At 37.8% G+C, this 27894-nt stretch overlaps 1 protein-coding gene across 2 annotated transcripts; it reads left to right on the forward strand.

The window, feature by feature from the left end:
* The first annotated feature begins 1755 nt into the window (after window positions 1–1755).
* LOC102216845 (Kv channel-interacting protein 1-like) lies at window positions 1756–27610 on the forward strand. Of its 2 annotated transcripts, XM_005803604.2 has the most exons (9): window positions 1756–1909; window positions 2332–2579; window positions 21682–21806; window positions 21906–21975; window positions 22083–22153; window positions 23265–23372; window positions 23456–23560; window positions 24104–24166; window positions 24988–27610. In XM_005803604.2, the coding sequence occupies exons 2-9, from the start codon at window positions 2492–2494 to the stop codon at window positions 25033–25035; spliced, it is 678 nt and encodes a 225-aa protein (XP_005803661.1). In that variant the 5' UTR covers window positions 1756–1909; window positions 2332–2491; the 3' UTR covers window positions 25036–27610. The 2 variants fall into 2 exon arrangements, with proteins under 2 accessions (XP_005803661.1, XP_005803662.1); XM_005803605.2 differs by lacking the exons at window positions 1756–1909; window positions 2332–2579 and adding an exon at window positions 13904–14187.
* The last annotated feature ends 284 nt before the right edge of the window (window positions 27611–27894 follow it).

Raw genomic sequence — 27894 nt, forward strand, 5'->3', positions numbered from 1 at the left:
TCCTGGTTTCTACCCTTGGTGACATTTTTAAAGTTGTGAAGGTTGTTTTTAAAGTAAAGAAAAAAATGTTTTGAGAGTGTACTGTAATCCATACTTTAGAGTGTCATACCATGAGTTTTTTAGTATTTTACTCTTCATAATATGATTTGACATTAACCATAAAGGCTTCGGGTGACATGTTACATGGATACCTGGAGGCTGAAAAACAGAGAGAACCCCAGAAGTGATTCAGATTATAAAGCAGTCATTTGCTGGTATCTATGTGCTGACCCTGCTTGGCTGTTTAATGGTTTCTCTGGAACAGACATGATTACAAGGAGCAAATGAGATTGCCGACCAATTCCTCCATTGGGTCAAGAGGTACTTGGATTGTACGGTAGAAGCTGTAATACATAGTCAGGTTCAATAGTATTTCATTGGGACAAACTCATTTAGTCTAAATAATCATAATGATCAACCTTGATAGATGCAAATATGTGTCCTTTACTGTCAGGCACGCTGTGCAAATTGGACTTAAAATACAAAATATCTTGCTGTGTTTTTTCTAATGATAAAATGTACAACATTTTTTACTTTTTTTTAGCTGGTGTGAACTTGAACTACTCGCTTTAAAAAAAAAAACATGATAATATTTTTTTTCTTCTTTTTTTCTTAGATAAAGACAACACACTCAAAAACTCCAAGTTATGCTAAACAACTGTTTACGACATATGTTCTTATGGTTGTTCACAGAGATTTCATTATTCCCTGCCTTTTTTACCTGCTCAGTAGTAAGTATATGTTTTTGCTAGCAGTGTTCAATATTTGCACCAACTTTCCTGGAAGGAAAATGTGGGTACAGAAAATGAAAACAGTACTAATATTTTAACCCAATATTTTATTCTGAATCAGAAAAAGGTACATGTACTGAAACTTAGCTAGCAAAACGACCTGAATTCTATTGTTTTTACCTCTATTTTCATTCTTTACTTTGTTTTTTTTGTGTGTGTGTGTGTGTATCCATGTTTTACTGCCTGATATTCAGGGCGAAAACACTGCCAGACTGAGGCCTCCTGAAACAGAAAGAGTGGCTGTGAGCGGATAAATAGAATCTATAAGCATTAAATATAGACAAGATGAGGGGGGAGGAAATGGACAGAGGCAGCACTGCGTCATGCTTTCCCAGAGCGTTTCCCCAGTTCACTGGAGTGAGAAATAAAAAGCTCTGTCTCCAAAAAGCACACTGCAGACTTACATAATCTGTTTTAAGAGTGACTTCGACACTGAGTAGACTGCTGTGTTCCACCTCAAGTGGGACTTTGGTACTGCTTCAAGGATGATAGCCTCTTTGTTTGTCACCAAACTGACAAAAAAAAATGTTTCAAGATTCTTATTGATTTTTCAAATGGTTATTTAAACAAAGATTATGTTTTTTATTATTATTAGTGCTCAAACATGTAATTTGTACTATTTATTGCAATCTAGTCAATGTTTTGAAGCTATTACGCGTCAAAGAAAATTAAAAATAAGTTTACCTTTTATGCTTCACAAGCTATAAACCTCCGGTCTTACCACATAAAATGCCGATCTTTACCCAGACTGTTCACCGGATCGTGTAGCTGCGTTTGTAGCTGCGTTTGCACTTTAAAAAAGACTCAAGGAGCCTCAACCAGACTGAAAGCAAGGGAGCAGAAATGCAAGGAGGGAGGAGGGACCACCAAGGAGGGAGGGGAAGGAGAGGGTACGGTGGTGGCTGCTGGCGCTTTATGCAGTTTAGTTCTGCTCAGAGCACCAGCGCAGAGCTCCTTCACAGCCTGCAGGGCTGCCTCTGCAGTTCAGGGGAAATCCTCACACGGAAATAACAGCTGCACGGGGGGGAAGTGGGACAAAAGGTTTTTAGAACAGAAGACAAGAAGAGGAGGCTGGCAAGGTGAGTAAAACCGGATGGGATGACTGTTTCTGTCTCCTGGCAAACAAACTTTGAGGTTCTGCATGTTCTGCTTTTGGAGTTTCTTTAAATATTTTACTACTCCTTAGCTTTGGTTTCTGCTGCAACAATTTACTCCTTTTGCACTTTGTTTCATGTTTGTTCGAATGTTTGTGCTTCAGTTGCCATCTCAGAGTTATTTTTGAATCTTTTTTGGCAACTATAATATTGGTTTGTTTAGCTGTCTGTAAAGTTTACCACACACTGTGTGCGTGCAGGTGCATGAGTGTGTCATGTGTAATTCTTGTATTTTATGAGTGCGACAGTCGATTGAAGCTAAGCAGGCTACCAGGATGTTTTACAGTTGCTATTAATAACCTTATTCTGTGGAAAAAAATATATATATTTCTGTTTCTTTCCAAAAGGACATCTCATCCCTTGACCCCACCTGATGATCCCACGATTCCCTGACACTGGTTCTTCTTGCAGCAGAGGTCGTGTGCCACATTACGGCGGGGTCGTTTTTGACATCTTCAGATACCTTGGTGTAAACCCGCCCCGTCCGCCCCTGCCTCAACCCCCACAATGGCTGGCTGTACCAGCCGCTGCAGGCAGGGGGTGCAAAAGCTAATTCAGTCCCTGCAGAGACTGGTCTCAGGAACCCTCACTAAAGGTATGGGGGCTTTTGGCTTATGCACTTCCAAATTTCTCAACGTTTTGTGTATACAGGCTGTCTTATTCAGTGTTCTTCTATCTATTAGCAGCATCTGGTGTCACTCTTGCTTTTATTAAGCCACTTTCTACCAGTTGACAGTTTGGACCTGGTTTATCTTATGGTGCTGGTGGAGGCTTGTGACCAGTTTACCACACTAGAAGCTGTTATTCCTCAACAGCTGTGGGTGTCTTCTAATAGCATCTGTTTCGTATCACCGTTTAGCAGGATGATTCTGAAAAATAAAACTGTGATTCAGTTGAGAACAGTGTTTACAGTGTGAGACAAAGGTTAGCTGAAGCAACTACTGGAACACAACACAACGTTTAGGTGCTCAAATGTCAAATTACTAAGACAATTCATATTACTATATTACTTTTAAATGTTTCACGTGTCATTTATAAGCTTATTAAGTGCAGGATTGCATCTTACCTAATTGTTTGCTTTGCATAGCCCACAGAAAGCTTTGCTCGAACTTTTTGGCCACACTTACAAAAAATGTTCAGGTTTTCCAAGCTAGTGGTGAGCTTATGCCCTGAAAGTTGAGTTGAAAGTTGATGTCCAGGAATGACGTCCTTCCAGTTTGACTGAGCTTGGTGCTTTGCAAAAAAAGAAATTAAGCAAAAAAATCTTCACATTGACAAATTTAGGTGCAGAAAACTGAGAAAATACTTGGCAGCGTACCAGCAGGGAAAGGTCGAGTGTTTACTCAGAGGGGCTGAATACAAACGCACAATCATGAATCTTCACAATGAAAAGTTTCAAAACCATACATCATTTTCCCTCTACTTTCAGATTATGGATTATTTATGCCATCTGAATATGATAAGTAGTAATCAAGATAAAACTGAGAATTTGAGGTGCTTTGAGAGAAAAAGCAAAAATGAAGCAAAAACCCACAAATTACTCCAACTCAGGCTATGATCCTTAAAAATATGTACAGATTGCAAATGAAGTTACTCATTATTAACTTTCTTCTACTTGCCATGCAGCGACCTTAGCGTGTGAAATGTCCAGCTCTATACCCACCAAAATGTTTCTCCCTGAGATCCGTCTTTTAGATGTCTGCTGCACAATTTCGCAGGCCAAACAGCTAGGTCACATTAGCGTGCGTCCCTGAGGCAAAAGTCGTGATGTACTCTAAAAGCTACGGCCCCTTTCTTCCTGTGACATCTCATCCCGTAGTTAAAAGTTACTTTCAGTGTCATTGGGAAAAAAACATAAATGATGAGTCAGAGAGTCATGCTGCTCTGCCCGCTTTCAGGGGAAGACTGTTTGTTCCAACCTGACTTTTAAATTCAGCCTATGCAAATGCATGGCATATTAAATCACTCCAAATCTGCAGGCAGTGCATAATTAAAACCAGCTTCGCCTGGGGGATTATTCCACATATAAACAATAGCGGTGTGCGTTGAATGGAACTTGGTTCTGATAGGACGCTTCCTGCAAAAAACAAATGAGTTGACTGTAATGTTCGCAAACTGGATTTGCATTGTCAACCATGACATTAGATTTTTGATGCAGAAATTACATTTTTTTTAAATGATGAAAAGAAAAAAGTACTTCACTTTTCTGCAAGACTACAGCCTCCTCACACCTTCAGGGTTTTATGTGGGTGAAGCGGCTTCAAATACGCCGAGCCAATTCCAGACCTGGATTTGCGTTAAGGAGCTTAATCATCACTGCTGGAACTGAGTAATTAAATGAAACGGAATGGAATCCAAAATAGCAAAGATTTAAAAAAAAAAAAAAAAATGAAGCTTGCAGAAAGATGTTCTGTCTTTATTTGCCAGTAATCCTGTCTCGGTTCTTTAAGCACGAATAGCTGATGAAACAGAGTGCCAGTCATATTGAACATCTACTGCCGTGATGCTGTATCTCTGTTTCAGCGCTTAGTACTGTTTTGTGCATTGTGGTTTCAGCGTGCGATCAACCTCCTCTGGAATAAAGGTAACTTGTGCACTGAGGAGCAAAGGGAGCCTTTCATTATGCTGCTGCATTATTAAATATTCCAGCGCTAATGAAGAGCTTTTAGCAAAACTAAGAATACACAAATAGTAACAAAGTGGGCAAAAAAAATGGTAATTATTTTATCCTATAGTGATACAATTATTGGTTTTGGTTAAAACAGCAGCATTCTATTCATTAATAAATATACATACATATTGGATACTATGTATAATGATTATGTGTACAGTTGAATTATTTAAGTATAGCATAGTTCTGGCTTAACAGTATCAATTTTCAAAATTATGAGAACATATAAAAAAGTATTCAACAGGAACCCTGATATCAGAGAAATTCACACCTTAGTCAAAAATATAAAGCTCTAAAGCTGAGTCAATATCTCTCTGATAAAGACTTAATCAAATCACAGTGTGTCCTCAGGCCAGTTCTAGAAATGTAGATTTCTATATGCAAAAGTTGGTCTGGCATCTGTGGTAACTTGAAATGTGTCTCGTAGCAATGAAATTTAATGTATTTATTGTGATTTAAACCAACACAAGGCAGTACAGGACTTGGAAGCGGAAGAAACACATTACAGGGTTCTTCTTAAGTTTTGTCGGAACAAAAATCTGAAAAGTGCGGCATGCATTTTTATTCAGAGCTTTGGCATCTGTCCTTTTCAGAACCACCTCTGCTACAATTATAGCTCTATGTTTGTTGTGGTATGTCTCAACCAATATTAAACACCTAAAGACTGACTTTTTTTTTGTCACACTTCTTTGAGAAATGATTTGAGGTCAGTCAGATTGGATGGCAAGCATTTGTGAACATCAAATGTTAAGTCTTGCTCTGATTTGAACTCAGACCAGCTTTCCTGATCCACTGTTGAAGATTAAAATCCCAACACCAAGTTTCACAGTACTGAAAATGTGTTCAGGACGATGTTCAGTGTTCATTAGGCTCCAGACATAACTCACGTGGCCATGGAAGTTCAACAAAGTCACATCTAGCTTCAGACTCTTCTTCAACCTTTTGAATTCGTCCCGAAAGTATTGTCTTGCTATAGTAAGAAACATTTAAGTTAAATTTGCAGAATGCCTAACTAATAGTCGCCCAAACAGCAAATTTCCCCTACCTGAGCGAGCTGTTATCTCTGCAGCTCCTCCAGAGTTACCATGATCCACTTGGCTGAAGAGTTCTGGAAGATCTCTAACTGTTATAACCTAAACGTTCCTTTAAACTCCAAGCAGCTGCATTTCTTTTGTGAATCCACTACAGACAGCTAGACTAAACTTACTACTTGGACTTCTGGAATCAAATACATAGAAGGATGAGGTTGTAAGGTAAAAAAAAAAAAAAACTGCTAAAGATTAAAGGGATGTGAATAGTTTTGCAAGGCACTGTGATAAATGTTTACCTGATAGATATTCGTATTCTAAATTGAATGATTCATGCAGGCTTGAAACCTCGCTGCGTTTTTTATTGGGGCTTTTGTAAATTTAGGGTTGATGCTCCTTTGCCTGCTCTCACTTTAACGTCGCACAGCTTCATCTCTACGGACTGCAATGGAGCAACAGCACATGGTTACATATGCATGGGAGGAAACAAGAAAACTGCACACACGACACACAACAGCATTCTATTCAGTTTTCAGAACTATAATGTCTAATTAAACATGATTGCATCCATGGTGTGTAATTTTTTTTTCTTTTGTTCATGCATGAACTGTGATCTTTGTCTCTCAGTTTTTTTTTTGTTTTTTTTTTTTTAAAAAGAAGCCCTGCTTCCCCCTCATGAATATTTATCTTTAGACCTTTAGACGGCAAGCTGAGCTTTCCAGAGCAGAGGCTGATGATATGCCTTAGGCCTGAATCTGACTTGGCACACATTGTTATTGTTATCTTCCAGGAGATATGCTGTGATTTGTACTCCAGTGTCAAACGTTTTTAAGCAAAAACTTTTGCTCATATAAGCAAAAGTCCATTCAAAATTGAAATTTCTTTTATGAAAACCCTGTCATTGGAATAGAAGAGTGAAAGCTGGTTCCCTCCAAAAACAAAATCCCTCCATATTTAAGGCTCTTTAAATGTGATTTGAGTTCCTAACATCAGATTAATTCATGGATGCACCTTAAAATGTGCCTTACTGATAATAATCAGTGTGTTTCAAATAGAGCATAACTTACCTGCAATGGTGGCACTTTTTTGTGAAATCAAACAGTTCTAAAGTTCCTCAGATTTGATTCAGACTAATTATTTTTGATATTTTATGCTAAGTGGCCAAAGTGAAATTTTACTTACGTTTCACACAAATGGAAAACAAATTCTTCCGAGCTTCCACCTCACAGAGTACTCCACTTTTGTAGCCCTTAAATACATTTTTTGGTTTACTTTAGATGTACAGGAGTGCCAAAAAATTAAATTTGTTCTCTCCCGGTGCTGCGTAGACATCTTTACAATCTTTTTGGATCATTTTTTTCAGTCTGTCAATTTTTCTCTATGGTCTATTACATTTTCTTGTCTATTACATCACAGCATTTTCTGTGGAACTGCTAGACAAGATCATGGACTTGCGGCTAATCGGTTTGGTGAATCCGCCATGTTATTTCCTCGCAGTAATTTTCAAGTTCAAGTTATGCTGAAATTGTAAGTAGACAAATCAAAATGTTCGCTCTTGCCGTTTATTAGCTCGCAGGAGTCCTTAGTCCCCTGGCATCACAACCTGGTTAAACTAAATTTTTCTCTGGAGTTTACCCGCACCAGAGGGGCAATTTGGTTTGAGCGGGGCACTTAAGGATGAGTACTTCATCAACCCCCGCCAGTATCGAGCGTGATTTTCCAAAAGACTTGGTCTGATTGATGGGTTTATTCGTTCTCTCTAAGCCAACAAGAGACACATTTTCACTTTGGGACAAGTTGGTTTGTTTGTTTTTTTTCCTCTAGTTGACAAAATTTGGATTTGAACACAGCCTTTTGAAATTAAACTGCCTTTGTACTTAACATTTGTTTACTGATCCAAAACATTTCAGTGTGACCTGAAGTAGAAGAAGAAGTTTGTAAAGGGGCAAATTCTTCATGTAGCAGTGTTTGTGTCCTTTCCTGACTACTTTGCAGTGATGTTCTAAGTCCCATTGATCTAGTAAAATGAGAAGGATTTGACTGTAACGGCACATTCAAAGGAAGTGAATTTCTTTGAACCCTGCAACTGCTAACCCACATTTTAGTCATTAACAGTGACAGTAAGCTACATGAATAGGATGACATGTATTTTTTATTAATCACTGCAAAAATCATTAGCTCTTAAAAGAAGTATTTTTTTTTTCTTCCTTTTAATATATTCATGTGACATCTTTTCCTCCCTTCACCCACGCACCACCTGCTGCCTCATGTTCTCATTCCCCGGTTAAGTGAACTAACTTTTGGCAAACATGCTGGAATCACGTAGAAATCCACACTCTTTGGCAACACCACTAGTCTTAGCTGATAGAAAATTTGGATTTTTCAGAATAGTTCAGAGAAAATCATAAAAATGAACGTGACACACTTCCCAGCCCATGCTGGGCTCACCAGAGGAAAAAGAGTTAGAAATAATATTTTTAAGTGCGTACTTTTACATTTGTGTGGACGGATTCTGATGTACGACACAAACCCATCAGCGGTGGGATCTGTGTCGACCAAACTCTACAGCAGCCTCACCAGCCCTTACTCTGTCCACCCCCAGAAAGACTCTTTTTTTACTAGTTTTTTCACTCCACTTGGCTGTTACAGCAGTGGATTGCAGCCAACAACGTGCGACTTTGCTTTTAATTTTTTACATCACCTCACTACATGCTTTTATGTAACCAACCTCTCCAAGATTTATTTATATCTCTTGCAGATGCATCCTCTCTGTGTCTGTGTTTCAGAATTTTTGCTTTAGCTCCAGGTTTTCTTTCTTATTGTTTAAGTTAAACAATTCTCTTTGTGTAGTTGTTGCACACACAGAATGGTGACTATTGGGTTGTGTGTAGTACCTCATACTACTTGTATGTTTGGCATGAGTGTTTTTTTTTGGGGGGGGGGGGGTTGTCTCTGGCAGATTCTTGCTCATTTGTATATTTATTTTGACGTTGGTTCATCTCCAGTTGGTGGATTCTGCTGCCACCTGCTGTTCATTAACTAACATTACATAACAGAAACTCTTTCTCTAACTGAAAATCAGATCCTTCACTAAAACCCTGAAAGTAAAACAACATTTTTATTTATTTATTTTTTTTTTTTGTAATATTTTATTCAGCTATTTTATTCTACAGAACCAATGGAGTGACACAATGACCCACATAGAGATACGTGCAGAGGGGGAATTAAGCGTAGATTACTCTAAGTAAGCCAGAGTGATCCACTGGACAGATGTGTGGTATCTGGAGCATTTTGCAGCCTGTCACACTGCAGCGTGATGAGATGTGTATACTCTCATGTTTTCTGTATTTCCCGAGGTCCACACAACAAATCAACAACTACACAGAAGATGAAATATTTTTTTTAAAAAAGCTCAAAAAAGACAAGAACAGCACCTTAAAGTAATAGGATCTACCAGAATTTACTCTTTGTTCTTTGAGTAAATAGTTTATTTATGTAATTTTCAGTTCAGGAAATAGACATCAATTGTCCTAAAAAAATAAAACTTGTGTGAGCAAAGATTTTTAATCAATAGGGTTTAATATGACAGCACAAACTTTGCAGCTCTTTTGTAAAGGCTTTCCACAAGGTCTAAGGAATGTGAAGATACAACGCACTCCTCCATCACAATTATCAATAATAAAAATGAAAACAAATGGATTTTAATGAGTTTCACAACTTTTTTTTTTAAACAATTAATTAAACCTTCAGTGCTGCTGCAAGCTAACACAAATATCTCTTATGTAAATAGCAGTGAGGGAGTTCAGCTGTACTGACAACTTTGTCCTAAGCTTTGGCAGATGGAGAAGGTAATGAAAAAACATGGAAGAAGTATTGGAGGCCTGTTTCCCCGTGACACTGTAAGACCTGACATCTTTCAAGAAGGCAGTAGCATCTGTAAATCTCTTTAAATTAGCAGAGCTGTTACCAAAGGAGGGCATAAAACATTTTTACCACTTTTGGAGCTGCTCTCCTTAGACACGTCCGAACCTGAGGCAACATTCACAGCGAGCCGCTGTCTCCGAGTGTGTAATGAGGTTAGTTGTGCTAATTAATAGTCAGCTGGTGTTTGGATCTTTATTGCATCTTAAATGTGTTCTTGCTGCTGTTTGTCGTGGATATAAACATGCATTAATTGCACTGCTTGATCGTAAATTGGGGGAACAGATCAAACTACTCCAAGCATAATTCAAACACGGTGACGATTTACTACGCGTCGGAAAATCCTTTAGACATTTTATATATATATATATTCTGTCTCATTACAACCTACAAGCCCCAGTGTGACTAACACCTTCATGTGTTTTATTAGGACTTTATGTAATAGTCTAACACAAGATATTGCATAACTGAGAAGTGGTATGAAAAGCATAAATGGTTCTGGATTTTTACAAATGAGAAAAGTGAATTTATTTGTCTTTAGCCCTTTTTCTCAGTTACTTCTAAATAATATCAAATGCATCTCACTTCTTTAGAAGTCGCTTAATTAGGCCGGTTGAGGTTTATAAAAATAATACCTTGTGGATCCCGTCCTGAAACATGTAGTTTAAAGAAAGCAATAGCCAATCCCATTTGCAGTTTCAAGTCAAGAGAAGGGGCAAAGTAGTGGGAAGATTGTTTCGCTTTATGGCCTATTATGTACATTTGTGTTTGAACTTTTGAAACGGGCAGATATAAACATTTTTAGAGGGGTTCTCAGGTATTTGCAGATTTTATCGTTTTGCAGGTAGCTGTGGTTCTTGGGACCATTGTATGAGAAAATGTAAAAAAAGAGAAGTTGCAGATGCAACTTTTTGTCACATATTGGAGGTATTTATACCTCCAAGAGCTATAAATACTCTTGGAGGTGAATTAATTTCCAAACCTTCATCTATTAGGTTATTACATGATTCTAAAGATGTAATGTTAAGCTACACCCTTTGCATTAGCAGTCAGAGATTTTAACGTACCATGTAGGTTGGAATCAAATTTGCAGCTGTGTTGTGTTTTTGAACATACAATGCTATAAAATAATAAAAAATCTTCCAAAAAAAAAAAAACATGTAATACCAGAATAAAGTATTAAGCAAACACTTAGAAAACAATAACTTTTCAAAAAAACTTTTTTTTTCCTGTTTGAGCCTCTGCAATTCTCTGATAGCAAAAAGAGTAATTTTGTTTAAAAATCAATATATTTTATGATCATTTGTCATTTTCCCTTTAAGGAAATATAATGAATATTCAGCTGAAAATGTATGTAATTTTTACATGTAGTTGTAGCTGTTAATAAAGGACGAATGAAAAGAGAGACAGCCTATTTTATTTTTGAATGGCAAAAAAAAACTGCAAAAGATGTTATATAACTGTGGGAGAGCCATATATATCTGAATAATGAATACCTTTATATTTAATTGATGCAGACGTGTTAAGTTTGTGCCTCAGCTCCACCTCGGTAATCAAAGGGATGTCCCCAATAAAACCACTCAAACAACTGCAAACATCAGCGTAATCATTTCCTGACGAAAAGGTTAAGCCTTAAATTTTAATCTAGCACCAGTAGTCCTTCTTTTCTGCTCTTCAACAAAAATATGATAAAACATAACAACACCATTGGAAAAAAACTGCCCTGCATACATTTTTTTCACCAAGAATTTTTCTTTTCTCTTTAAGCCATCCCCGACACCCACACACTGGCATCCACTCATCCTCAAAAACACACACAAAGAAACACTGCAGGGCTGTAACATTCCCAGTCCGCAGTATTTGGAATATTTAAGAAGTCTTTTGTTTTTTTTCCCTGTTCCACATTGAGCCTTGGCTTTCACTTGTGTCCAAACAGCAACCCTAAAATGTCTATTCAAATGTTGGTGTTTGTATTATCAAATGAGTGCTAAAGATTTATTGTATGGTACATGGTACTAAATTATACAACGCTATAATGTTTTTTGATACATAAATGTGCATGTGCTGGGTAGTGTGTCTCAGTCCTGCGATGAACTGTCATCCCAGCCTGTGTGTGTTCATGCAGCTTCGCGTTCCTTAAACAAAATGGTTCTGAGTGAATACAGTACCTGAGGAGAAGGTTATGCTATTGTCCAAACAGAGCAAGGATACTCTGCCATCCATGTAGCAGCTGTCTGATATTAATGATGGTTAACATATAAAAAGCAATAAAACTGTTCCAATTTTAACATAGCGTCTTAGGTTTATGTGACCTTCAATAACAATTAAAGTTCATTACTGGAATATAATCGAAGATGCCGCCCACCTATTGAGACTCATCGAGTGTGGCGTCCTGCAGAGACCAGAGAGGCTGTTAAGTTTATGAGTTGCGTTTTGAGTGATTACATTGATCGTTTTACCAGTCCCTGCAAAAGGGGGGTAGGTTTAATTACTACCCCACCCGCAGAATCAACAAACTGTCACTTTCTAACAAAGTGACGTTTTCTCAATTTTTTATTTTTTTTTTATGCAGCTGCTTCAGGGAGTTCAAGAACAAAACATTTTACTTCTGTCAGGTGTATAAAGTTTTGCAAAGGCATTTCTAAGGCGTTCGGACTCCAGTAAACCACCGTGAGAACTATTATCTACAAATGGGGAAAAAAAGGAAAAAAAAAAAAAAACATGGAACAGTGGAGGAACCTCTAGGGATTGGCCAGCATACCAAACATACTGCAAGAGCACACTGGAGACTTAAGAGGTCAAGCAAAAAGCCAGAACATCAGCGAAATCACAGCAGGTGTCACTTGCGTCAGTGGAGGTCAGGGTTCAAGAATCAACGATAAGAAAGAGACAAAGCAAAAGTGGCAACATGGGAAAGTTCCAACCTGAAAACCATTAACTACACTGAACGCCAAGGCCCATCTCACATTTGCCAAAAATATTTTAATGATCCTGAAATCTTCTGTTGTAAATGTTTTCTAGGCTGACAAAAGAGGAATAAAATAAATAAATTAATTAATAAAAGAAACTTGTAAGTCCTGATATATGTGGTATAAAATGAACACAGAATCTCATAACAAGATTCTGTGTTAAACATGAATGATTTGGGGTTCCTTTACTGCTTCAAGACCTGAACGACTTGTCTATAAAATCCTGAACCTTATTTTCAACGAGAAACCCTGAAGAAGATTCAGTTTTTGGTACTTGATCTTAAACTCACATGTAGTTGGTTTATTCATCCCAATAAAGTTGAAACACACCAGCCAGTCCACCAAAGTCTGGATTTGAATTTGGCTGATAAACTCTTCGATTACCTAGCCAAACCTTTTCCAGTGGTGTAAAAAAAAAATTATTTTCGTAATACAAATGTCCTTTATGTCAGTTGTTGCTGTGAAGGGTGGCAAAGCTACATATTAGGTTAACAGGGCAATTACTTTTTCATTCAGGCCCTTTTTGGTTTGAATGGCTGTATGCTCATTTGAAATCATTTCAAGTATACATTTTGTACTTCCTCTTGTTGTTTTTGTCGGATAATAAGGTTAGTTTGAAGATATGAAACATTTAAATCTAATGAGCAAAAAATAAAACAAAATGACAGCAGAAAAGGTTTAAATAAACATTTTACCAGTAGAAATGTGTGACTTCCGAACATTTGTTTACATAAATGGTTTTCTATGTACTTTTCTTAACCAACGGTTATAAAAGGAAGCAAGTACTTTTATTTTAAAGTTGATTAGTTTACTTGTTCAGACCAACTGTCTACCTATAATTAGTTCCTGAACTTACAAAAGTGAGGCTACACAGAAACCATATATCTGCAACCTCATTAGGGTTAACTGTGTGCTTTATGGAGCAAAGTGTCAACTTTAGCCAGCACTGAATGGAAGTCAGCCTTAATATCAGAGTTTGAGTATGCAGCTTTTCAGAAGGAAAACAAAACAAAACAAAAACATTCAGGTATTATTACCATCAGAAAAAAAAAAAGATCGGACAGGTAAAACGAATTAATGAAAGCAAAAGTGACGGGGGTTTTCAAACACCAACTTCTCTCCTGTCAGCTGGCGTTATCGGGGAGTTCATCGCTTTGCAATGAGACGAGTGCATGAAGATGCAGCTTGGGAAAAAAACATGAAAAAGGAGGGAGGAGGGGGTGCAAGCCTGACAGATGAGTGGAGTGAAAGCACAGCACAGAGGGAGTGGCGTAGAACGGCTGGAGCGAGCTCGTTGGTGAAGAGTGGGGTAGAGGGATGGAGGCAGAAGGGTGGGGAGGGGGGCAACAGAAAAATCAAGAGAGTCCGCTCAAACCGGAGGCAGAAGTGAAAGCTTCTGAGGAGACGCGAGAGTGGGGTAAAAGCCCTGAGAGAGGAAGAGGGAGAGAAAGCAAACCTGTGGAGGAAGCCAGAGACAGGACGACAAGCTGATAAAATATAGTGGACTGATAACTCTGAGGGGGCTTTTTGGCTAAGCAGGTTTTCACAGTGACAACATGGGAGCAGTGGTGGGCACTTTGACCATGCAAACCAAACAGAGGAGACCATCAAGAGGTACGTCAAGACTTATCTGAGAGAGACACTATGAGATGCCTAGAAGTCATTTTAGGCACGTTGGTTTAATGTGTGTTTGCTTGAATTGCTGTGAGACTGGACCTAGTTGTGTGTCAGCAAAACCGCTTACCTATGTTTATGTAAAAATGTTGAACAATTGGATTGAATTTTCATGTGTTTTGCACAGGAAAGCATGTGTAATATGATTATTTGTTTAAAGAAACAGGTGTAGTCAGGGAGTAACACTGGCTGCAGAAGTGCAACGGTTAAAGTGATTGAAGTCTTTGACTGATGTAGAGTTGTGGTAATGACGGTGCTGATGAGTCTACAGGATGCCGAGATGTCCTTGACAAGCACAACACACACACACACACACACTCACGCCCCCTCCCCGACTCTGTGATTCTGCGTGTGTTCCTGCCAGTCAAACGTGTCAGCGAGTGTGTGCGAGCGAACGAGAAACGCGCCACGGAGCAAATGAGAGTTCAGGCGTGCAAATTAACAGGCAGCTCACATATCGTACCTCTTCCTGGCCTTATGCTTGAGAAGCCAGTTGTCATGGAGACTGGGTTGTAAAAAGGCACAAAGGAGAGTGCAAACACAGAAGCCCCACCAACAATGACGCTCGCAGAGCCGATCTAGGTTAAAATAAGGGGGGGATTAGAAGGGCATTGAGAGCAAAAGCAAATGAGAAACCTCACAAGAAGAGGGTTTTGTTTTGTCATTTTATCCTGTTTTGAGATCTCCAAAAACATTCTAGCACACCAGATCAGGTTGTTTCTCTGACTAAAGTACTCAGTTTAAAAAAGTGTGTCGTGTCCACTTTTACCGAGTTGTGGGAGATAAGATTAGAAATAAGCATGAGAAATAGCCAATGTAGGAAACAGGGCACAGACGGATGTTTGTCTCACTTGACACGAATAAAGCCGGTCTACATTTAGTCCAACTGGTGGATACATCTGTGGTATTAAATTTGCCAGAAATCAGAACACAATTTGTAAAAAAAAGAAAATAATAAAAAAATGTACTGTTAATAATCAGGGCAGATATTTAGCAACAGAACATTTGAAACACTTTTAAAGGAAGTTATTTAACTAATTTAAAGGACGCACATTACCATTTTTACAACTTTTTCTTTTTTGATTCTGCTCTTATTATTATTTTACATGTCCAAAATTGGAGAAATAGGCAGAAAAACTGCAAATGTAAAAAAAAATAGGGACCTGAGAACATATCCAAAAGTTGATGTCAAGAAATTATCTAATTTATGGAGTGTTGATTAAGGGCATCAATGCGCAGCATTTTTGACACCCAAGGCAAAAAGTAATAATTTGCCATTTTTATATGAACTCATAAAACAAGAAACATATGTGGTGATTTATTAGTCAGGAGAGCAGTGGCATGGAGACCTAACAAGCCGGGCTCCTACCCAAAAATAAAAAAGCTCTCTGTGACAACCTTAGTTTACGGAAACTCTAAATTCTTCAGGCATTACAGCTAGACATTGCAATTCCATGAGATTCCAAAGTTGCTGCCGTTGCCAGTGGGCATTAGTGATCCCGTTTTAGCAACTTTGCCATTAGTACAGCCTACATTATGCTACCACAACACTAGTCAAACATTTGTCTGTGTAACTGAACCATTGTACTTGTGTGGGATTAACTATAGAAATGTAACGTAGATCTCAAAACATTATTCCCACTCTGTCTACAATTTATTTTCTCATCACAATATGTCATTTGGCCCTAAAAAGTTTCTTCAAGTTAATGCTGTTCAAGTTGTGTTTGTACAAGCCAATTGGCTCAGACAGTTATTGTCGGTGTACTTTACAGGAGGAATGTTTAGAGAGTGTGTAACTGATTTATTCAATATCAAGATCTGCATTCATCTGCCAAGTAAAACCGAGTTATGCTAAAATAAGTAAACCATATTTTTCCGAATGTCAAAGAAATGTCAAAAACCGGCTTTTCCAGTTATGTGAAAGGAATGAGCTTCCAAACGTAAAACCCGAAACGCAACATCAGATTCTTTTGTTTTTGGAAATCTCAAATCTTCAATAAATAAGGCTGTGTTTTGTTGCTAAGAAACGAAGTAAAGTTGCGCAAGTAAGCGTGAAAGAGTAGCGGCAAAAGCTGTGAGATCGCAAACTTAATGCAAAGTTTGGATATCGGAGCGACTGGTGGCATCCACTTCCTGATATGTTCTTAGCTTAGTGGTTTCTGTTCTGTATATAAAGGATTACCTGAAGAATGAACACACAGCATGCAGTGGCGCTCTGTTTTGAGCTGGAAAACGAAGAGGGGAAACCAGCAGCCGCAGTCTGGGCGCAGTGAGGATTGCAATGATGACGATGGCGGATCGATCATTCTTATTAGCAACTGACAAAGAGTATCAGAGACTGAGAATACGATGAGATCCTGGCAGTTTGAGAGGCAGCTACTCAGAGATCCAAGCAGGGGAATGATGGCGCTGCGCAGCTGCAAGGAGTCGATCACTACGGGGTGAGGCAGAGCCACTCCCCCAGCAGCTAGTAGTAAACAGCTTACAGCCACGGCTAACTCCGGGAGCCAAGGTAGAAAAACCTTTTCCCTATAGTCCAAAATACTTGTTTTTTACTCCAAAACGCAGCCACAGTATGTTCAAAAGAAAAACATAAGTGCAACTATTTGCATGTTGAGAGTCTACATAGGCTGATAATCTCCCCACTCAGCTCCTGGATCACTGTAAAAACTTTGAGTTTTGTGTCAAATCCACATGAATTAAATTCATTCATCACAGAAATAAATTTTCTCACTGCATCTTTGATTCATTTTGTCCAGCTGTAGACTGTTAGCCTCTGTCCAATCAGTCAGGTATTGTGTAGTTGGTGCTTTTAATCAGTTTTCAGTTGATTAAATCCAAGTCTATGGAAGACAAAATGTCACTAAAATCACTCTGTGCTTTTAAAATCTTTCAGAAAATCGTAAAAGTGCATCGAATCGTATCGAATTGTATTGTTTGCCAAATATCATGATACATATTGTATCGTGTATCGTATCGTGAGATTATTGTATCGTTACATCCCTAGATTCTATATGCATGAGAACTAGTCATGTAGTCTGGCTGCTAACTCAAGCTATCCATGCTAACTGTAGAGCCAACAGTGTTTTCCTTTTCCCTCGGCTTTGACAAGTTTCCTTGTTTAACAATCCTGGAACAAATATTCTTCCCAGTGGAGTGCTTATTTTTATAAACTGAATATTGCTACATATGCTTGTACAAATATATTCAAAATAAGAATGTTACACATTGCAATATATAAAAAAATTCTTTGTTCTTCTTATACCTTCTATCTCTGTGATCATCTTAAGATTTGCAATCATTAATATGAGAATATTTTGGATTAGGAAAGCCTGTCACAGAGTGTAATTTCACACCATAATAATGGGCTAAATGAGGTTAAAATATCAGCAACAACTTTAGCCATGAAGGCAGAGGCAACCAGGATGAAGTGCAAACAGTACTATGATGTTCTAGACAACTTACACATGATCAGCAACCTAAAACATAAGGTTCAATATTGCTTGCATTGAACTAAATGAATGCATGAACCCTTTAAATTTTGCGAGAGAGATTGTAAATAACAGGAACTAGGGCATACAATAAAACATCACCAAATGAAGCAAAAAATAAAAGTCCAGATAAAGCCAAGAAGCCATGTTATGGGCAACAAAAGACAATGCCCTACAAGTCAAATCCAAAGATTAAAAAGCAGAAAAAGTGGCAGCAATATATATTTTGAAGAGTTGATTAGGTTTAGACATGATATTTGTCTTACTTCATTCTCTTAAAAATTAACTACAGAAGTTGATTCCACATGCTGGCTCAGAAATGACTCCATGTTGGGATACCAGCTCAGGGCATATTGCAGTGCAGTTGAAAATGAGCAATTGCTGGCAATAACTGGAAGGCTAAAGTCAATAACATGGAGGCTGGAACAATGTTTGTTATGGTAGCACAGTTAGTCCTGCTGCCTCCTGTGTTTAAACCTACTTTACTTTGACACTTTTTCAGTAGCTGACTTCAGTCTGTGCTTGGTTCAAAGAGCAGAAGGTGGTTTGGTTCAGGTATCAATGATTAAATGGATGGATTTATGAAAACATTATCAGGTCCTAAACACACTCTTAGCATCTACTGTAGAAAGTTCTTTTTGCTTTTTTGCAAATGCTAAATCTACTAAAGTATTTTATAGTGAATTATTTTATTTTTCCTGCTCATCAATTTATTAACTAAGTAGCATTCTCATGAAGCAAATTGTACAATAAAAAATTATTGTACAATTTGTGGTTCAGATTTGCTGATTCACCTATTCACAGATTTGTCTGTTGAACGTAGCTGGAAATATAAGGGTATATTTGTAATTTGTACCACTAAAATAGGCGGTTATAAAAGTTTTCAGAGGAGTTCTCAAGTGAGATTAAATTTTTAACCAAAATATGCCAGAAATGTGAATGATCCATATGTAGGTGATCAGCTACATATGCTGTATTGTTTGACACAGGAGGTTTTGCTGATGTGCCGTCAGCTTGAGTTGTAAGCTAAAGTCGCTCTTGTTGATATTCTCTCACTTGGTGTTGAAAATAAATGGAGTCCATTTATTTCTCCGAACATCTTCCTCAAATGCTTTTTCAAGTTTTAATTTCTGCTTCCTTTTAACTTCAATCAAAGTTATATTGCTTCATCTCGTGGCCCTTAAAATGTTTGTCTCTTTCTGACTCGAAGATGGTGACTAAACGTGGGAAATATTTGCACAGTTCTGGAAAAAATTATGCTGCCATTCTGAAATCCTGAAATCACAGCAGGGTGTGCCATTAACAACATAACAGAATTGATATCCACCTCTAATTATCATCATCCTGCCAGCATATAGCGCTTCCGTCCCAGTGGAGGCTGATGAGGCTTCATGTATCAAGCAGCTGTTTTACCGTTAATATATTTTTAAAATTCCTTTTTGGAAATCAACACAGTTAATGTTGGGAAAATGTTAACATAATCTCTCTGCTTGCATTTTGCACTATTAAACAGTAAGACTCTACAAGGAGAAGATGATCTGATCTGCTGTTAGGCGCCTCCCTGGGCAGTGTTTTTTTTCTGAAATCAGTGCCTTATTTTTTGTCGTTTAATAAACATCTTTACTCTTGTCAAACACATCCTGTTTCCTATTCCAGCATGTGTTGTTCTCCCTGACTCCTCATCTTTTATCCCTCACCCTCCGCCTGTCTTCTCTCACCAGCGTAGTGCTGCAGCCGCCCTCTAATCAGTACCTCTGTTTCCTGTTTCTTTCTCACACCCCCGTTACATTTCATCTGCTTCATCTGCCGTAAATCAAAGCTTCCCTGACAGCCGGTTCATAGGTGCGTCGACACCTTTGTTGTTTTGTTGTGTTGTGAGATCGAACAGTCAGTCATAATAGAGGCAAAGGTGCAAGCTGCATTGAAATGCAATCCCTATGACAACAAGAAGCTCTAGGACGGTATAGCTGAGGGAGTCTTCGGGTTGCGAGGAACTGATATTTTGTCCCATCATTATGATTTCATTTTGAAACATTTTAGGAAGGGCAAACATTTAAGCACATTTACTCAGTGTGGGGGAAAATTTACATTCAAATTTATGTTTTTTTTTTATCTATATATAAAATCACTGCCCCATTGATATCCCTCATTATTGTTCATTCGTTCATCCAAATTTATGTATGCTTTCTCATGCTCTCTTCTCTCACAAAGGTTGTTTATAGGAAGGTTTGTTTATCGAATTTACGTTGGGGGGATTGAGATGGCCATGGAAGAAAGTTTAATTTGGGTCTAATAAATTACTTCTGTGTTTATCTGATTATATATTTTGGTTCATTGGAGAATGTACACGACATAAATACTATCATTGGGGAAAAAGACCCACCGAGAACCAGTTTTCTGTTTTCTAACACACTGCACTCCATTTTTATTTTCAAATCCCCTGGTATTTTTAAAAACCTAATGATGAAATTTACTCAAATACAGTTCTTTGAGTAAGAAACCTATTCTCACTCGATCCTCCTACACCATGCATGCTGTATATAACAGTGGGAATGAGGTGAGGTTTTAAATAATCCAATATTTTTGTCCCATACCAAACCTGTTGCCATAAAATGTAGTCCTACTTTCATACAGGTACTGGGATTTAAAGTCCCAGTAGCATTTAGCAAAAATCTACATGTTTATATTTTAAAAGTAGGAGCGAGAGGCCAGTCCAGTTGTTTTAAACTTTTTAATAATTGCTCTGACTGTAGATGTGACCCACTTTGGACAGCTAGCTGTTTTTGTTTTGCCACTTCCTAAATTACAAATATGAACATAGATCTGCCCTTATTGGTCGTTTCCATCATCCCATGTAATTAAAGGCATTTTGAAGTTGTTAGAACTGCTGCCTTGCATTAGGGAGGCTCTGGATTCAATCTGAAGCATGGGGCTTTTTGCATGACTTTTGCATGTTCCTTTGATAAAGCTAGGTTTATTTTTTTTAATGGGTTACTCAAGCTTCTTCATACAGACCAAAATATGCATGATAGATGAATTTATAGGTGACATGGAGAAAAGCAAATGCCTTTCATGTGGTATTTTTCCCCATTCAACATGTCCTCCAATTAAAGGTTGAAATTGTCTGTAAGATCATTTCTAAAGGGTTTTTTCGCATCTTTACAAGAAATGCCAATAAGTGTGGAAGGCATCAACCTGATACTTTGACTAAACCAGTTGAATTCATAACTCTGCCTCAATTCAGATTTGAAGTACTGTGAGTGTAATTGCCGTTGTTTATTCAAGAACATCTAATATTTCTTTATTTCTGCACTGTGCAACCACAATCCAGTGAAAACTGTGTTGCCGAGATTTATTGCCCTCACCACTTTCTCAGCGGATCTGCATCTGCCAGTGGGTGTTTCCTTCTGGATATTTGCTCACCCTTGTGAACTAATCTGAGATGCCCGTTGCACGATGTTTTGGCTGTGAGCGCTGACCTGTGTCCAGACAGCGCGACAGTGACAAACAGGACCCCGCAGCACCGGCATCTCCTCACATCATTAACCACCATCCATCTCTGGCGCACCCGATACTGAGCACCGCGTTCCCATCAATAAAACGCTTCAACTCCTGTGGGAGCAATCGGTTTATTCATGTGCAAGCAGCTCTTCTTGAATCCTTCATTTTTATTTTTTTTTTCCGTCTTCATTTCTGGTGTTTTCCTCCCTGTTCTGCTTCCCTCTACCTCTGTAAACACGATTTTCTGCAGCGTAATCAGATTTATGATGTTTTCTGCCAACTTCACAGTCTCAGTTTTTCTTATTTTGAGTGTCTGAAAAGCTTTAATTTTTTTCAGAGGACCATATGTTTAATAAGCAGGGCACAGGTTTTGAGAGTAATTAATATCTTTGTGGGGGTTTTTTTGTTTGTTTTTTTCATTTTTTTTTTCATTTTGCTGCAGATAAAGCAGATGATGAGCTTGAGATGACCATGGTGTGTCACAGGCCAGAGGGTCTCGAGCAACTGGAAGCCCAAACTAACTTCTCCAAGCAGGAGCTGCAGATCCTCTATCGCGGATTTAAGAATGTATTTACACACATCAGATCACTTTGCTTTGATACATAATATATCCTTCCAGGCAAAACTCCAACTGACATTATTATTAAATATTATTTTCCTCCAAAGGAATGTCCCAGTGGAGTCGTAAATGAGGAGACCTTCAAGCACATTTATGCACAGTTTTTCCCTCATGGAGGTAAAAAGTTGTTGACACTGCTTTTTTTTTTTTCTATTTCATTTCTCTTCGGTGTTGGTTTTTATGTACTGTATGCTTAAACATTGATTTTGTGGTTGTTTTTGCAGATGCAAGCATGTACGCACATTATCTTTTCAACGCTTTTGACACAACAAACAATGGATCCATCAAATTTAAGGTAAAGCTACAACTGAAAGCAGTTATAATATGTGATAATGTCCTTTGTAACAACTCCATCACGGCACATGTCCCTCCACACATTTCCTTCCCTATACAGTACTGGTCGAATGGCTTTGTTTGTACCTCAAGAACAAACCCAGAACTAACAGTTTTCCTGTTAGTATTCAGACTGAACACTTTTAAAATATTAACAAAATGGTCAATACAGTTGGAGGTACATATACAAAACAGTTCAAGAGGAAGCATTTGGGCTTATAAATTCATTTTAACCGAATGAAAAGTTTCTCATTATGTTGAAAAGTAGTTTATAAGAAATACCTTTCTTCTGTTATTTCCCAACTCCTCGTATTCAGTCTGTATTGAGCATCTTAATGGTCTTTAGTTTCCTTGAATTTCAAACAGAGAATATGTAGTACAGCTACCTTGGCAAAATCCCATCCAAAACAAAAGATACAGAAATTGTCCAATAATAATAATAATAACCCTGAATTACCCTGAATGTTGGTACAAAGTTTTGAGACTTTCCGAAATGACATGAGATAAACTACTCAAAATTATAGTGCCATCTAGTGGTTCATGTTTGTCAAACTGGATAGCCTCTTGTAAGATTGTAACATAGAGTGTGAACCCCGGGAGACTGGGGTTCGATTCCCCGACGGGGAGTGAAGTTTGTTTCAGGTCCCTCTTGAAAATGAGATCTAGATCTCAATGGGGTTTACCTGATTAAATATAGGAATGAAAAATTTAATCTGATCTCTTAATAAGTCTGAGATACATCACTAACCTTTTTAGCTTGCTTGCGATGAAACCTTTTTCACTTATTTTTTACTCACAATATGCAAATCTTTCAGTCATTCGGGTTTGGTTAAAGAAAATTTAGTTCGATGGTTTTACTTTTTTTTTTTTAAAACGTAGCAAAATTATGAAGAAAAGGCAACCTGTCAGGAAAATCGTCCAAATATTGATTTACATCGAGAGTTTTTGTAGAGATAATTTGTGATCCAAAAAATACTACTGCTTTACTACTTACTTTACCTCTGTAGCCTACAAAACTGGTAAAAAATCACGTTTTTGTGCCTTATTGCTGTTTCTGCTTGTCCTGCTGGCAGGACTTTGTGGTGGGCTTATCCATTCTGCTGAGAGGAACCCTGAGGGAAAAGCTGGAGTGGACGTTTCATCTTTATGACATCAACAGAGATGGATACATAAACAGAGAGGTGAGACCTCGCTACTTGAGCATTGTGGCTATATTATAATTTAAAATGTTTCTCTCAACACGGCTTGAATTGTGGTCACGCAGGAAATGACGGAGATTGTAAGAGCCATTTACGACATGATGGGCAAGTACACCTACCCTGCTTTAAAGGGAGATGTCCCACAGCAGCATGTGGATGCCTTTTTTCAGGTTTGTTTCCAACATACATCAGCAACATAGAAGAGGCAAGTTGTACTAGACTGACTGAACAAGGCAAGACTTTTAGCTAAAACTGACTCTTCCACAATGAAGAAAAAAAACAGTTTTAATGATCTTCCCCCTCCAAAACTTGCTGTTGAATGACTGAAATAAATAGCTCATTTTGTTTAAACTGCATGAGTACGTCTTTTCTAAGGCTGAATGTGGCACAAATCAGAGGAGAATTAACAAAGACCAAGTTCAACAAGAGTCTCTATGCTAAAAAAGAAAAACAGCTTGTCAGCCTGACGTAGCCATGAGAAAAGACATTTGTGGACGTCCAGTGTTCTAGAGGGAGGAACTGGACTCATAAACCTATTTTTAAGCTGCTTATTCAACAAGGCTTCTGGATGAGATCTTTGCAGTGCTTGACAGTAGTCTGGAACCACCTGCACACATTCTTTATTCTTTGCTTAGTCTTTGCATTTCGTTACACTGTCAGCAAACTTCAATGCAACCTTAAATTACCACTAATTACCCTTTATTTTCCTACAGAAGATGGATAAGAACAAAGACGGAGTGGTGACTATGGAAGAGTTTATTATTGCCTGCCAAGAGGTACGCATTTTCCAACATCTGTGTGGCATATGCTTAAGAACAATAAGTAAATGCATAATGTAACCTATCCTGTCATCTCTGCTTATATTGTCCTTTCAGTTTGAATTTGTATTTTTCTGATAATTATACATTGCACAGCTTTATGGGAAAGATCAATTTTTCAGCAGTTCTATGTATGCTGGTATAAATGCCCAGTTTTTAAAATTTTTTGTGTGTGTGTCAAAGTTCCAATAATTTGCTGAGCCAATATTTTGGCTCAGCAAATTATAGTTTAGTTTAGGAAATAAAACTAATTGAGATGTTTGCTTAAAAAAAAAAAAAAGAAAAGAAAAAGAACATTGAATGGAAGAATGACTTTATACACATAAGTGTGTCAGTAAAAACTCTTATGTCGGAGAAGTGGCACAACGAACGAGGGTTAAAAAAACACAATCCAACACCCACAACATTTTTAAGAACATGTAAAAGACAAAATATCTTTTCTTTTTAACCTTTTTTTTTTACATTAAACATTACTGTGCTTAAATGCTTAAAGAAAATCTGTAGAAAAAATTAAACAAGCAGCTTAATGTAAAGATAACTTCTATAAGAACCCAAATCAGGAGCTGTTTGATGTAGAGGATTACAATAAAATCAATCCAGGTTGTTATCCAAGACCGACTTAACCGTCGCTTAAGTGGCCTTGCTTTGTCAACTTACAGTATGTTATATATTTCTAAATGTTTTCCTATCAGTTACTCAACACACAGTAGTCATCTACTCTAGTTCTTAAAGCAGTGCTGATGGTAAAACTCATTTATCCGCCTTCTATCTCCCTGCAGGATGAAAACATGATGAGATCCATGCAGCTGTTTGAAAACGTGATGTAGGACGGCTTGAAACGAAGAAGACAGGAGCATGGCAAACCAGAGGGCTTTGTGTGTGTGTGGGCGTGTGTGTGTATGTGTGTTGGGGTGCACATGTGCCGTACATCCAGTCTATCCTCCTGTTTCTGCTCTCGCCAGCTGAGCTCTGGATGCAGCCAGAGCTTCCTGTGATGACACTAATGAGGGGACTGGAGTGGAATGCCCTCAGCCTTCCCGCTGCGTTTGGCCACACAGCAAAGTGATTAATGTGACAGGCGTTGAGCTCCGTCAAACAGATTGGCCGTTTATAGATAAAGATGCTCCGACATTGAAAGGATGCTTTGACCTTTGAAGAAACATGCCTTCCAGAGGTGGACCTATTTTTCATTTTTTGCTATGTGTTGTTTGCTTTTTTCTATCCAGACTTACTTGCATGTGTTTGAGGGGAAAAAAAATGTCTTACTTCCTGATACTTGTCAAATTTTTCCTCAAAGGTTTGCCATAAGTACATCCGCATTTATTGACTCATACATCCAGTGGTTGGAAGGATTTAAAAATTTAATTTGCAAGTCTCTGGATTTAGTGATGCTACTACATTTGTGTTGACTTGGCTGCTGCTCAGACCTCTCTGTCTTTTGCTTGTTGTTGTTCTGTGAAACGCCTGCATTAGAGAGTTCAAACGTTTAAGGTAGTAAATTATATAGACCTTACATGCTGTGTCAGTTGCCTGTCTTTTGTATTTCAAAAGACTTCATGTTGTCAAAAAAAATCAAATGTGTATGACTTTTAATTGATAGCATTTTTATGAGGTCAAGTCAAAGCAAAGCAAAGAAATATATGGAATTTCCAGGTATTACATTATTTAAGCAATAGTTTGGGATTTTCAAAGTTAAGTTGCGATAAAATAGTCATGTGCTCTTAATATTTCAGCTGCTGAAGATAACTCTTTTGACACTTTTGTCGAGTGAGTAGTAGCATTTCCCCTGAGGCTAAAGCTAACGGCTAGTCCTATATCCTTCTACATACTCCAGTTTTCATAAATGTCATAGTGAGAAGTATTTTAATCCTTGTCGCAATTAAACTGATGCAAGAGTTATTTACCAAAGAAACACAAGTAGCCTAGGTAGTGGTGTGTTGCCAGCAATCCTCATTATTAAAGCACGTACTTATGAAAAAACTTGGTTTTCTGGACAGAGCATGAGCTTTAAACTGCCTGCAGTTTAACAACGAATAGAAATCTTTACAAAGGTCCTTTCTGCATTTCTACTCTAAATGACTGCATACTTTCAGTTAAATATCCATGTAATGTAAGAAAGCATTCACAACAAATTACTATATCGTCTTTAGGATTGAAGCAGATTCACAAATCTATATTTCATGAAGAATATTAGAGTTTTATCTACTATGTGGAAGTTAGTTGGCAACTTTCTTTAATAATAATCCAGGTTGGAGGGTGTTGGACCAATTGACTTTTACTGCCTTAAAGATTTGTAAAACCAAAAACATCGAAATATTTTATCCAATCTCAAAAACTTCATAGGCCAGGAGAACACAATCTTACAAACCTTTAAACCTTTGTCATGTTTGGACTGGGCTGCATTTCCCAAGAAACAGATTCTTATTTATATAGGCAAAGGAGGATGGACGCTGTACGGCACCAGTAATCTTCCTTTCCGAATCATGTATTGTCCAGTCAGAGTTTGGTAAAGCACCATAAAAAGCAAAAATATTATAGCAGTTTAAGTGAAAAATATTTGACTGATTTCAAAACAGCCTTACTTTTTTATATTTACTCTGAGTGAAAACGCTGACATGTTTGGCTCTCAGCATGTGTTTCACATACATCAGTGTCACACTACCTCCTAGCTTAGTTTAATGTATTTTAAAAAACCATCTATTTAACTCTTAATACTTACCCAATAGAAATATGGCAATGTTTAGAGGTTCAGACTATATCTGTCAGATAAACCACCATGATGTTTTTGAGATTGGAGTTATTTAGGACGGCCCACTTTAGTCTTGGGCCGTTTTGGAGTAGCTATTAGCTTCAGCCTCCTGGACCATTTTACCCGAATTTACACTGATTAAAAGACTCCAGAAGAGGTATCTTTTGCAGATCAGAGGACAGATTTTACCTTTAAAATAACCTAACCTCAAAACATCTGGGCTATCCTCTGATATTAATGCAGAGGCCAGCATTTAGATGGTAGTGGATAGCTCATTTTGCTAAGTATAGAAGGGTGAAGGTTGTCAGAAGTCAGATTTAATGTCAGCTTTGAAATGATATGTCCTGACATAATGAACACGTGACACTGACCAAAACAACGATTTTACACCTAAAGTACAGACAGAACAGAATTATTGCTTTCTGTGAGTTTTTCAGTATTTGAAAGATAATAGAAAACTCACAGGCCTACAGTATTTTAATCAATGAAATATTAACCATTTGCTTTTTAAAGTCAGTGGAGCGGTTCTTTAGAGTGTGCTTCATCTGTGTGACAACCCCTCCCCCGCTGTACAGTATCCTTTGTTGAAACAGTTGCTGTATCATATTAACAGAAGATTCATTTAAAGCCATAAAATAAATATTTAAATTATTTGATTGTTGTATTTTACTTTACTTTGCGTAAGCTAGATATCATAAAATATTCAAACTATCCACATCATTGTGTTGGACAAGGGAATATGCAACGTTCTGCAAAACTCACTGCATAAATGAATAAATGATGAACACCACACAGAGAACTCTGCATTTACAGTAACTAGGATGTGTCCGAAATAAAGCCCAGATACATTTTAGAAATAAGACTCTTCTCCGAATATTAAAATTTGTGCACTCACAAGTAGCAGCTGATTTAGCTTGAGCTATAGCGTCCTCCAGAG

The sequence above is a fragment of the Xiphophorus maculatus genome, chromosome 11, assembly GCF_002775205.1.
Source record: "Xiphophorus maculatus strain JP 163 A chromosome 11, X_maculatus-5.0-male, whole genome shotgun sequence".
NCBI lineage: Eukaryota > Metazoa > Chordata > Actinopteri > Cyprinodontiformes > Poeciliidae > Xiphophorus > Xiphophorus maculatus.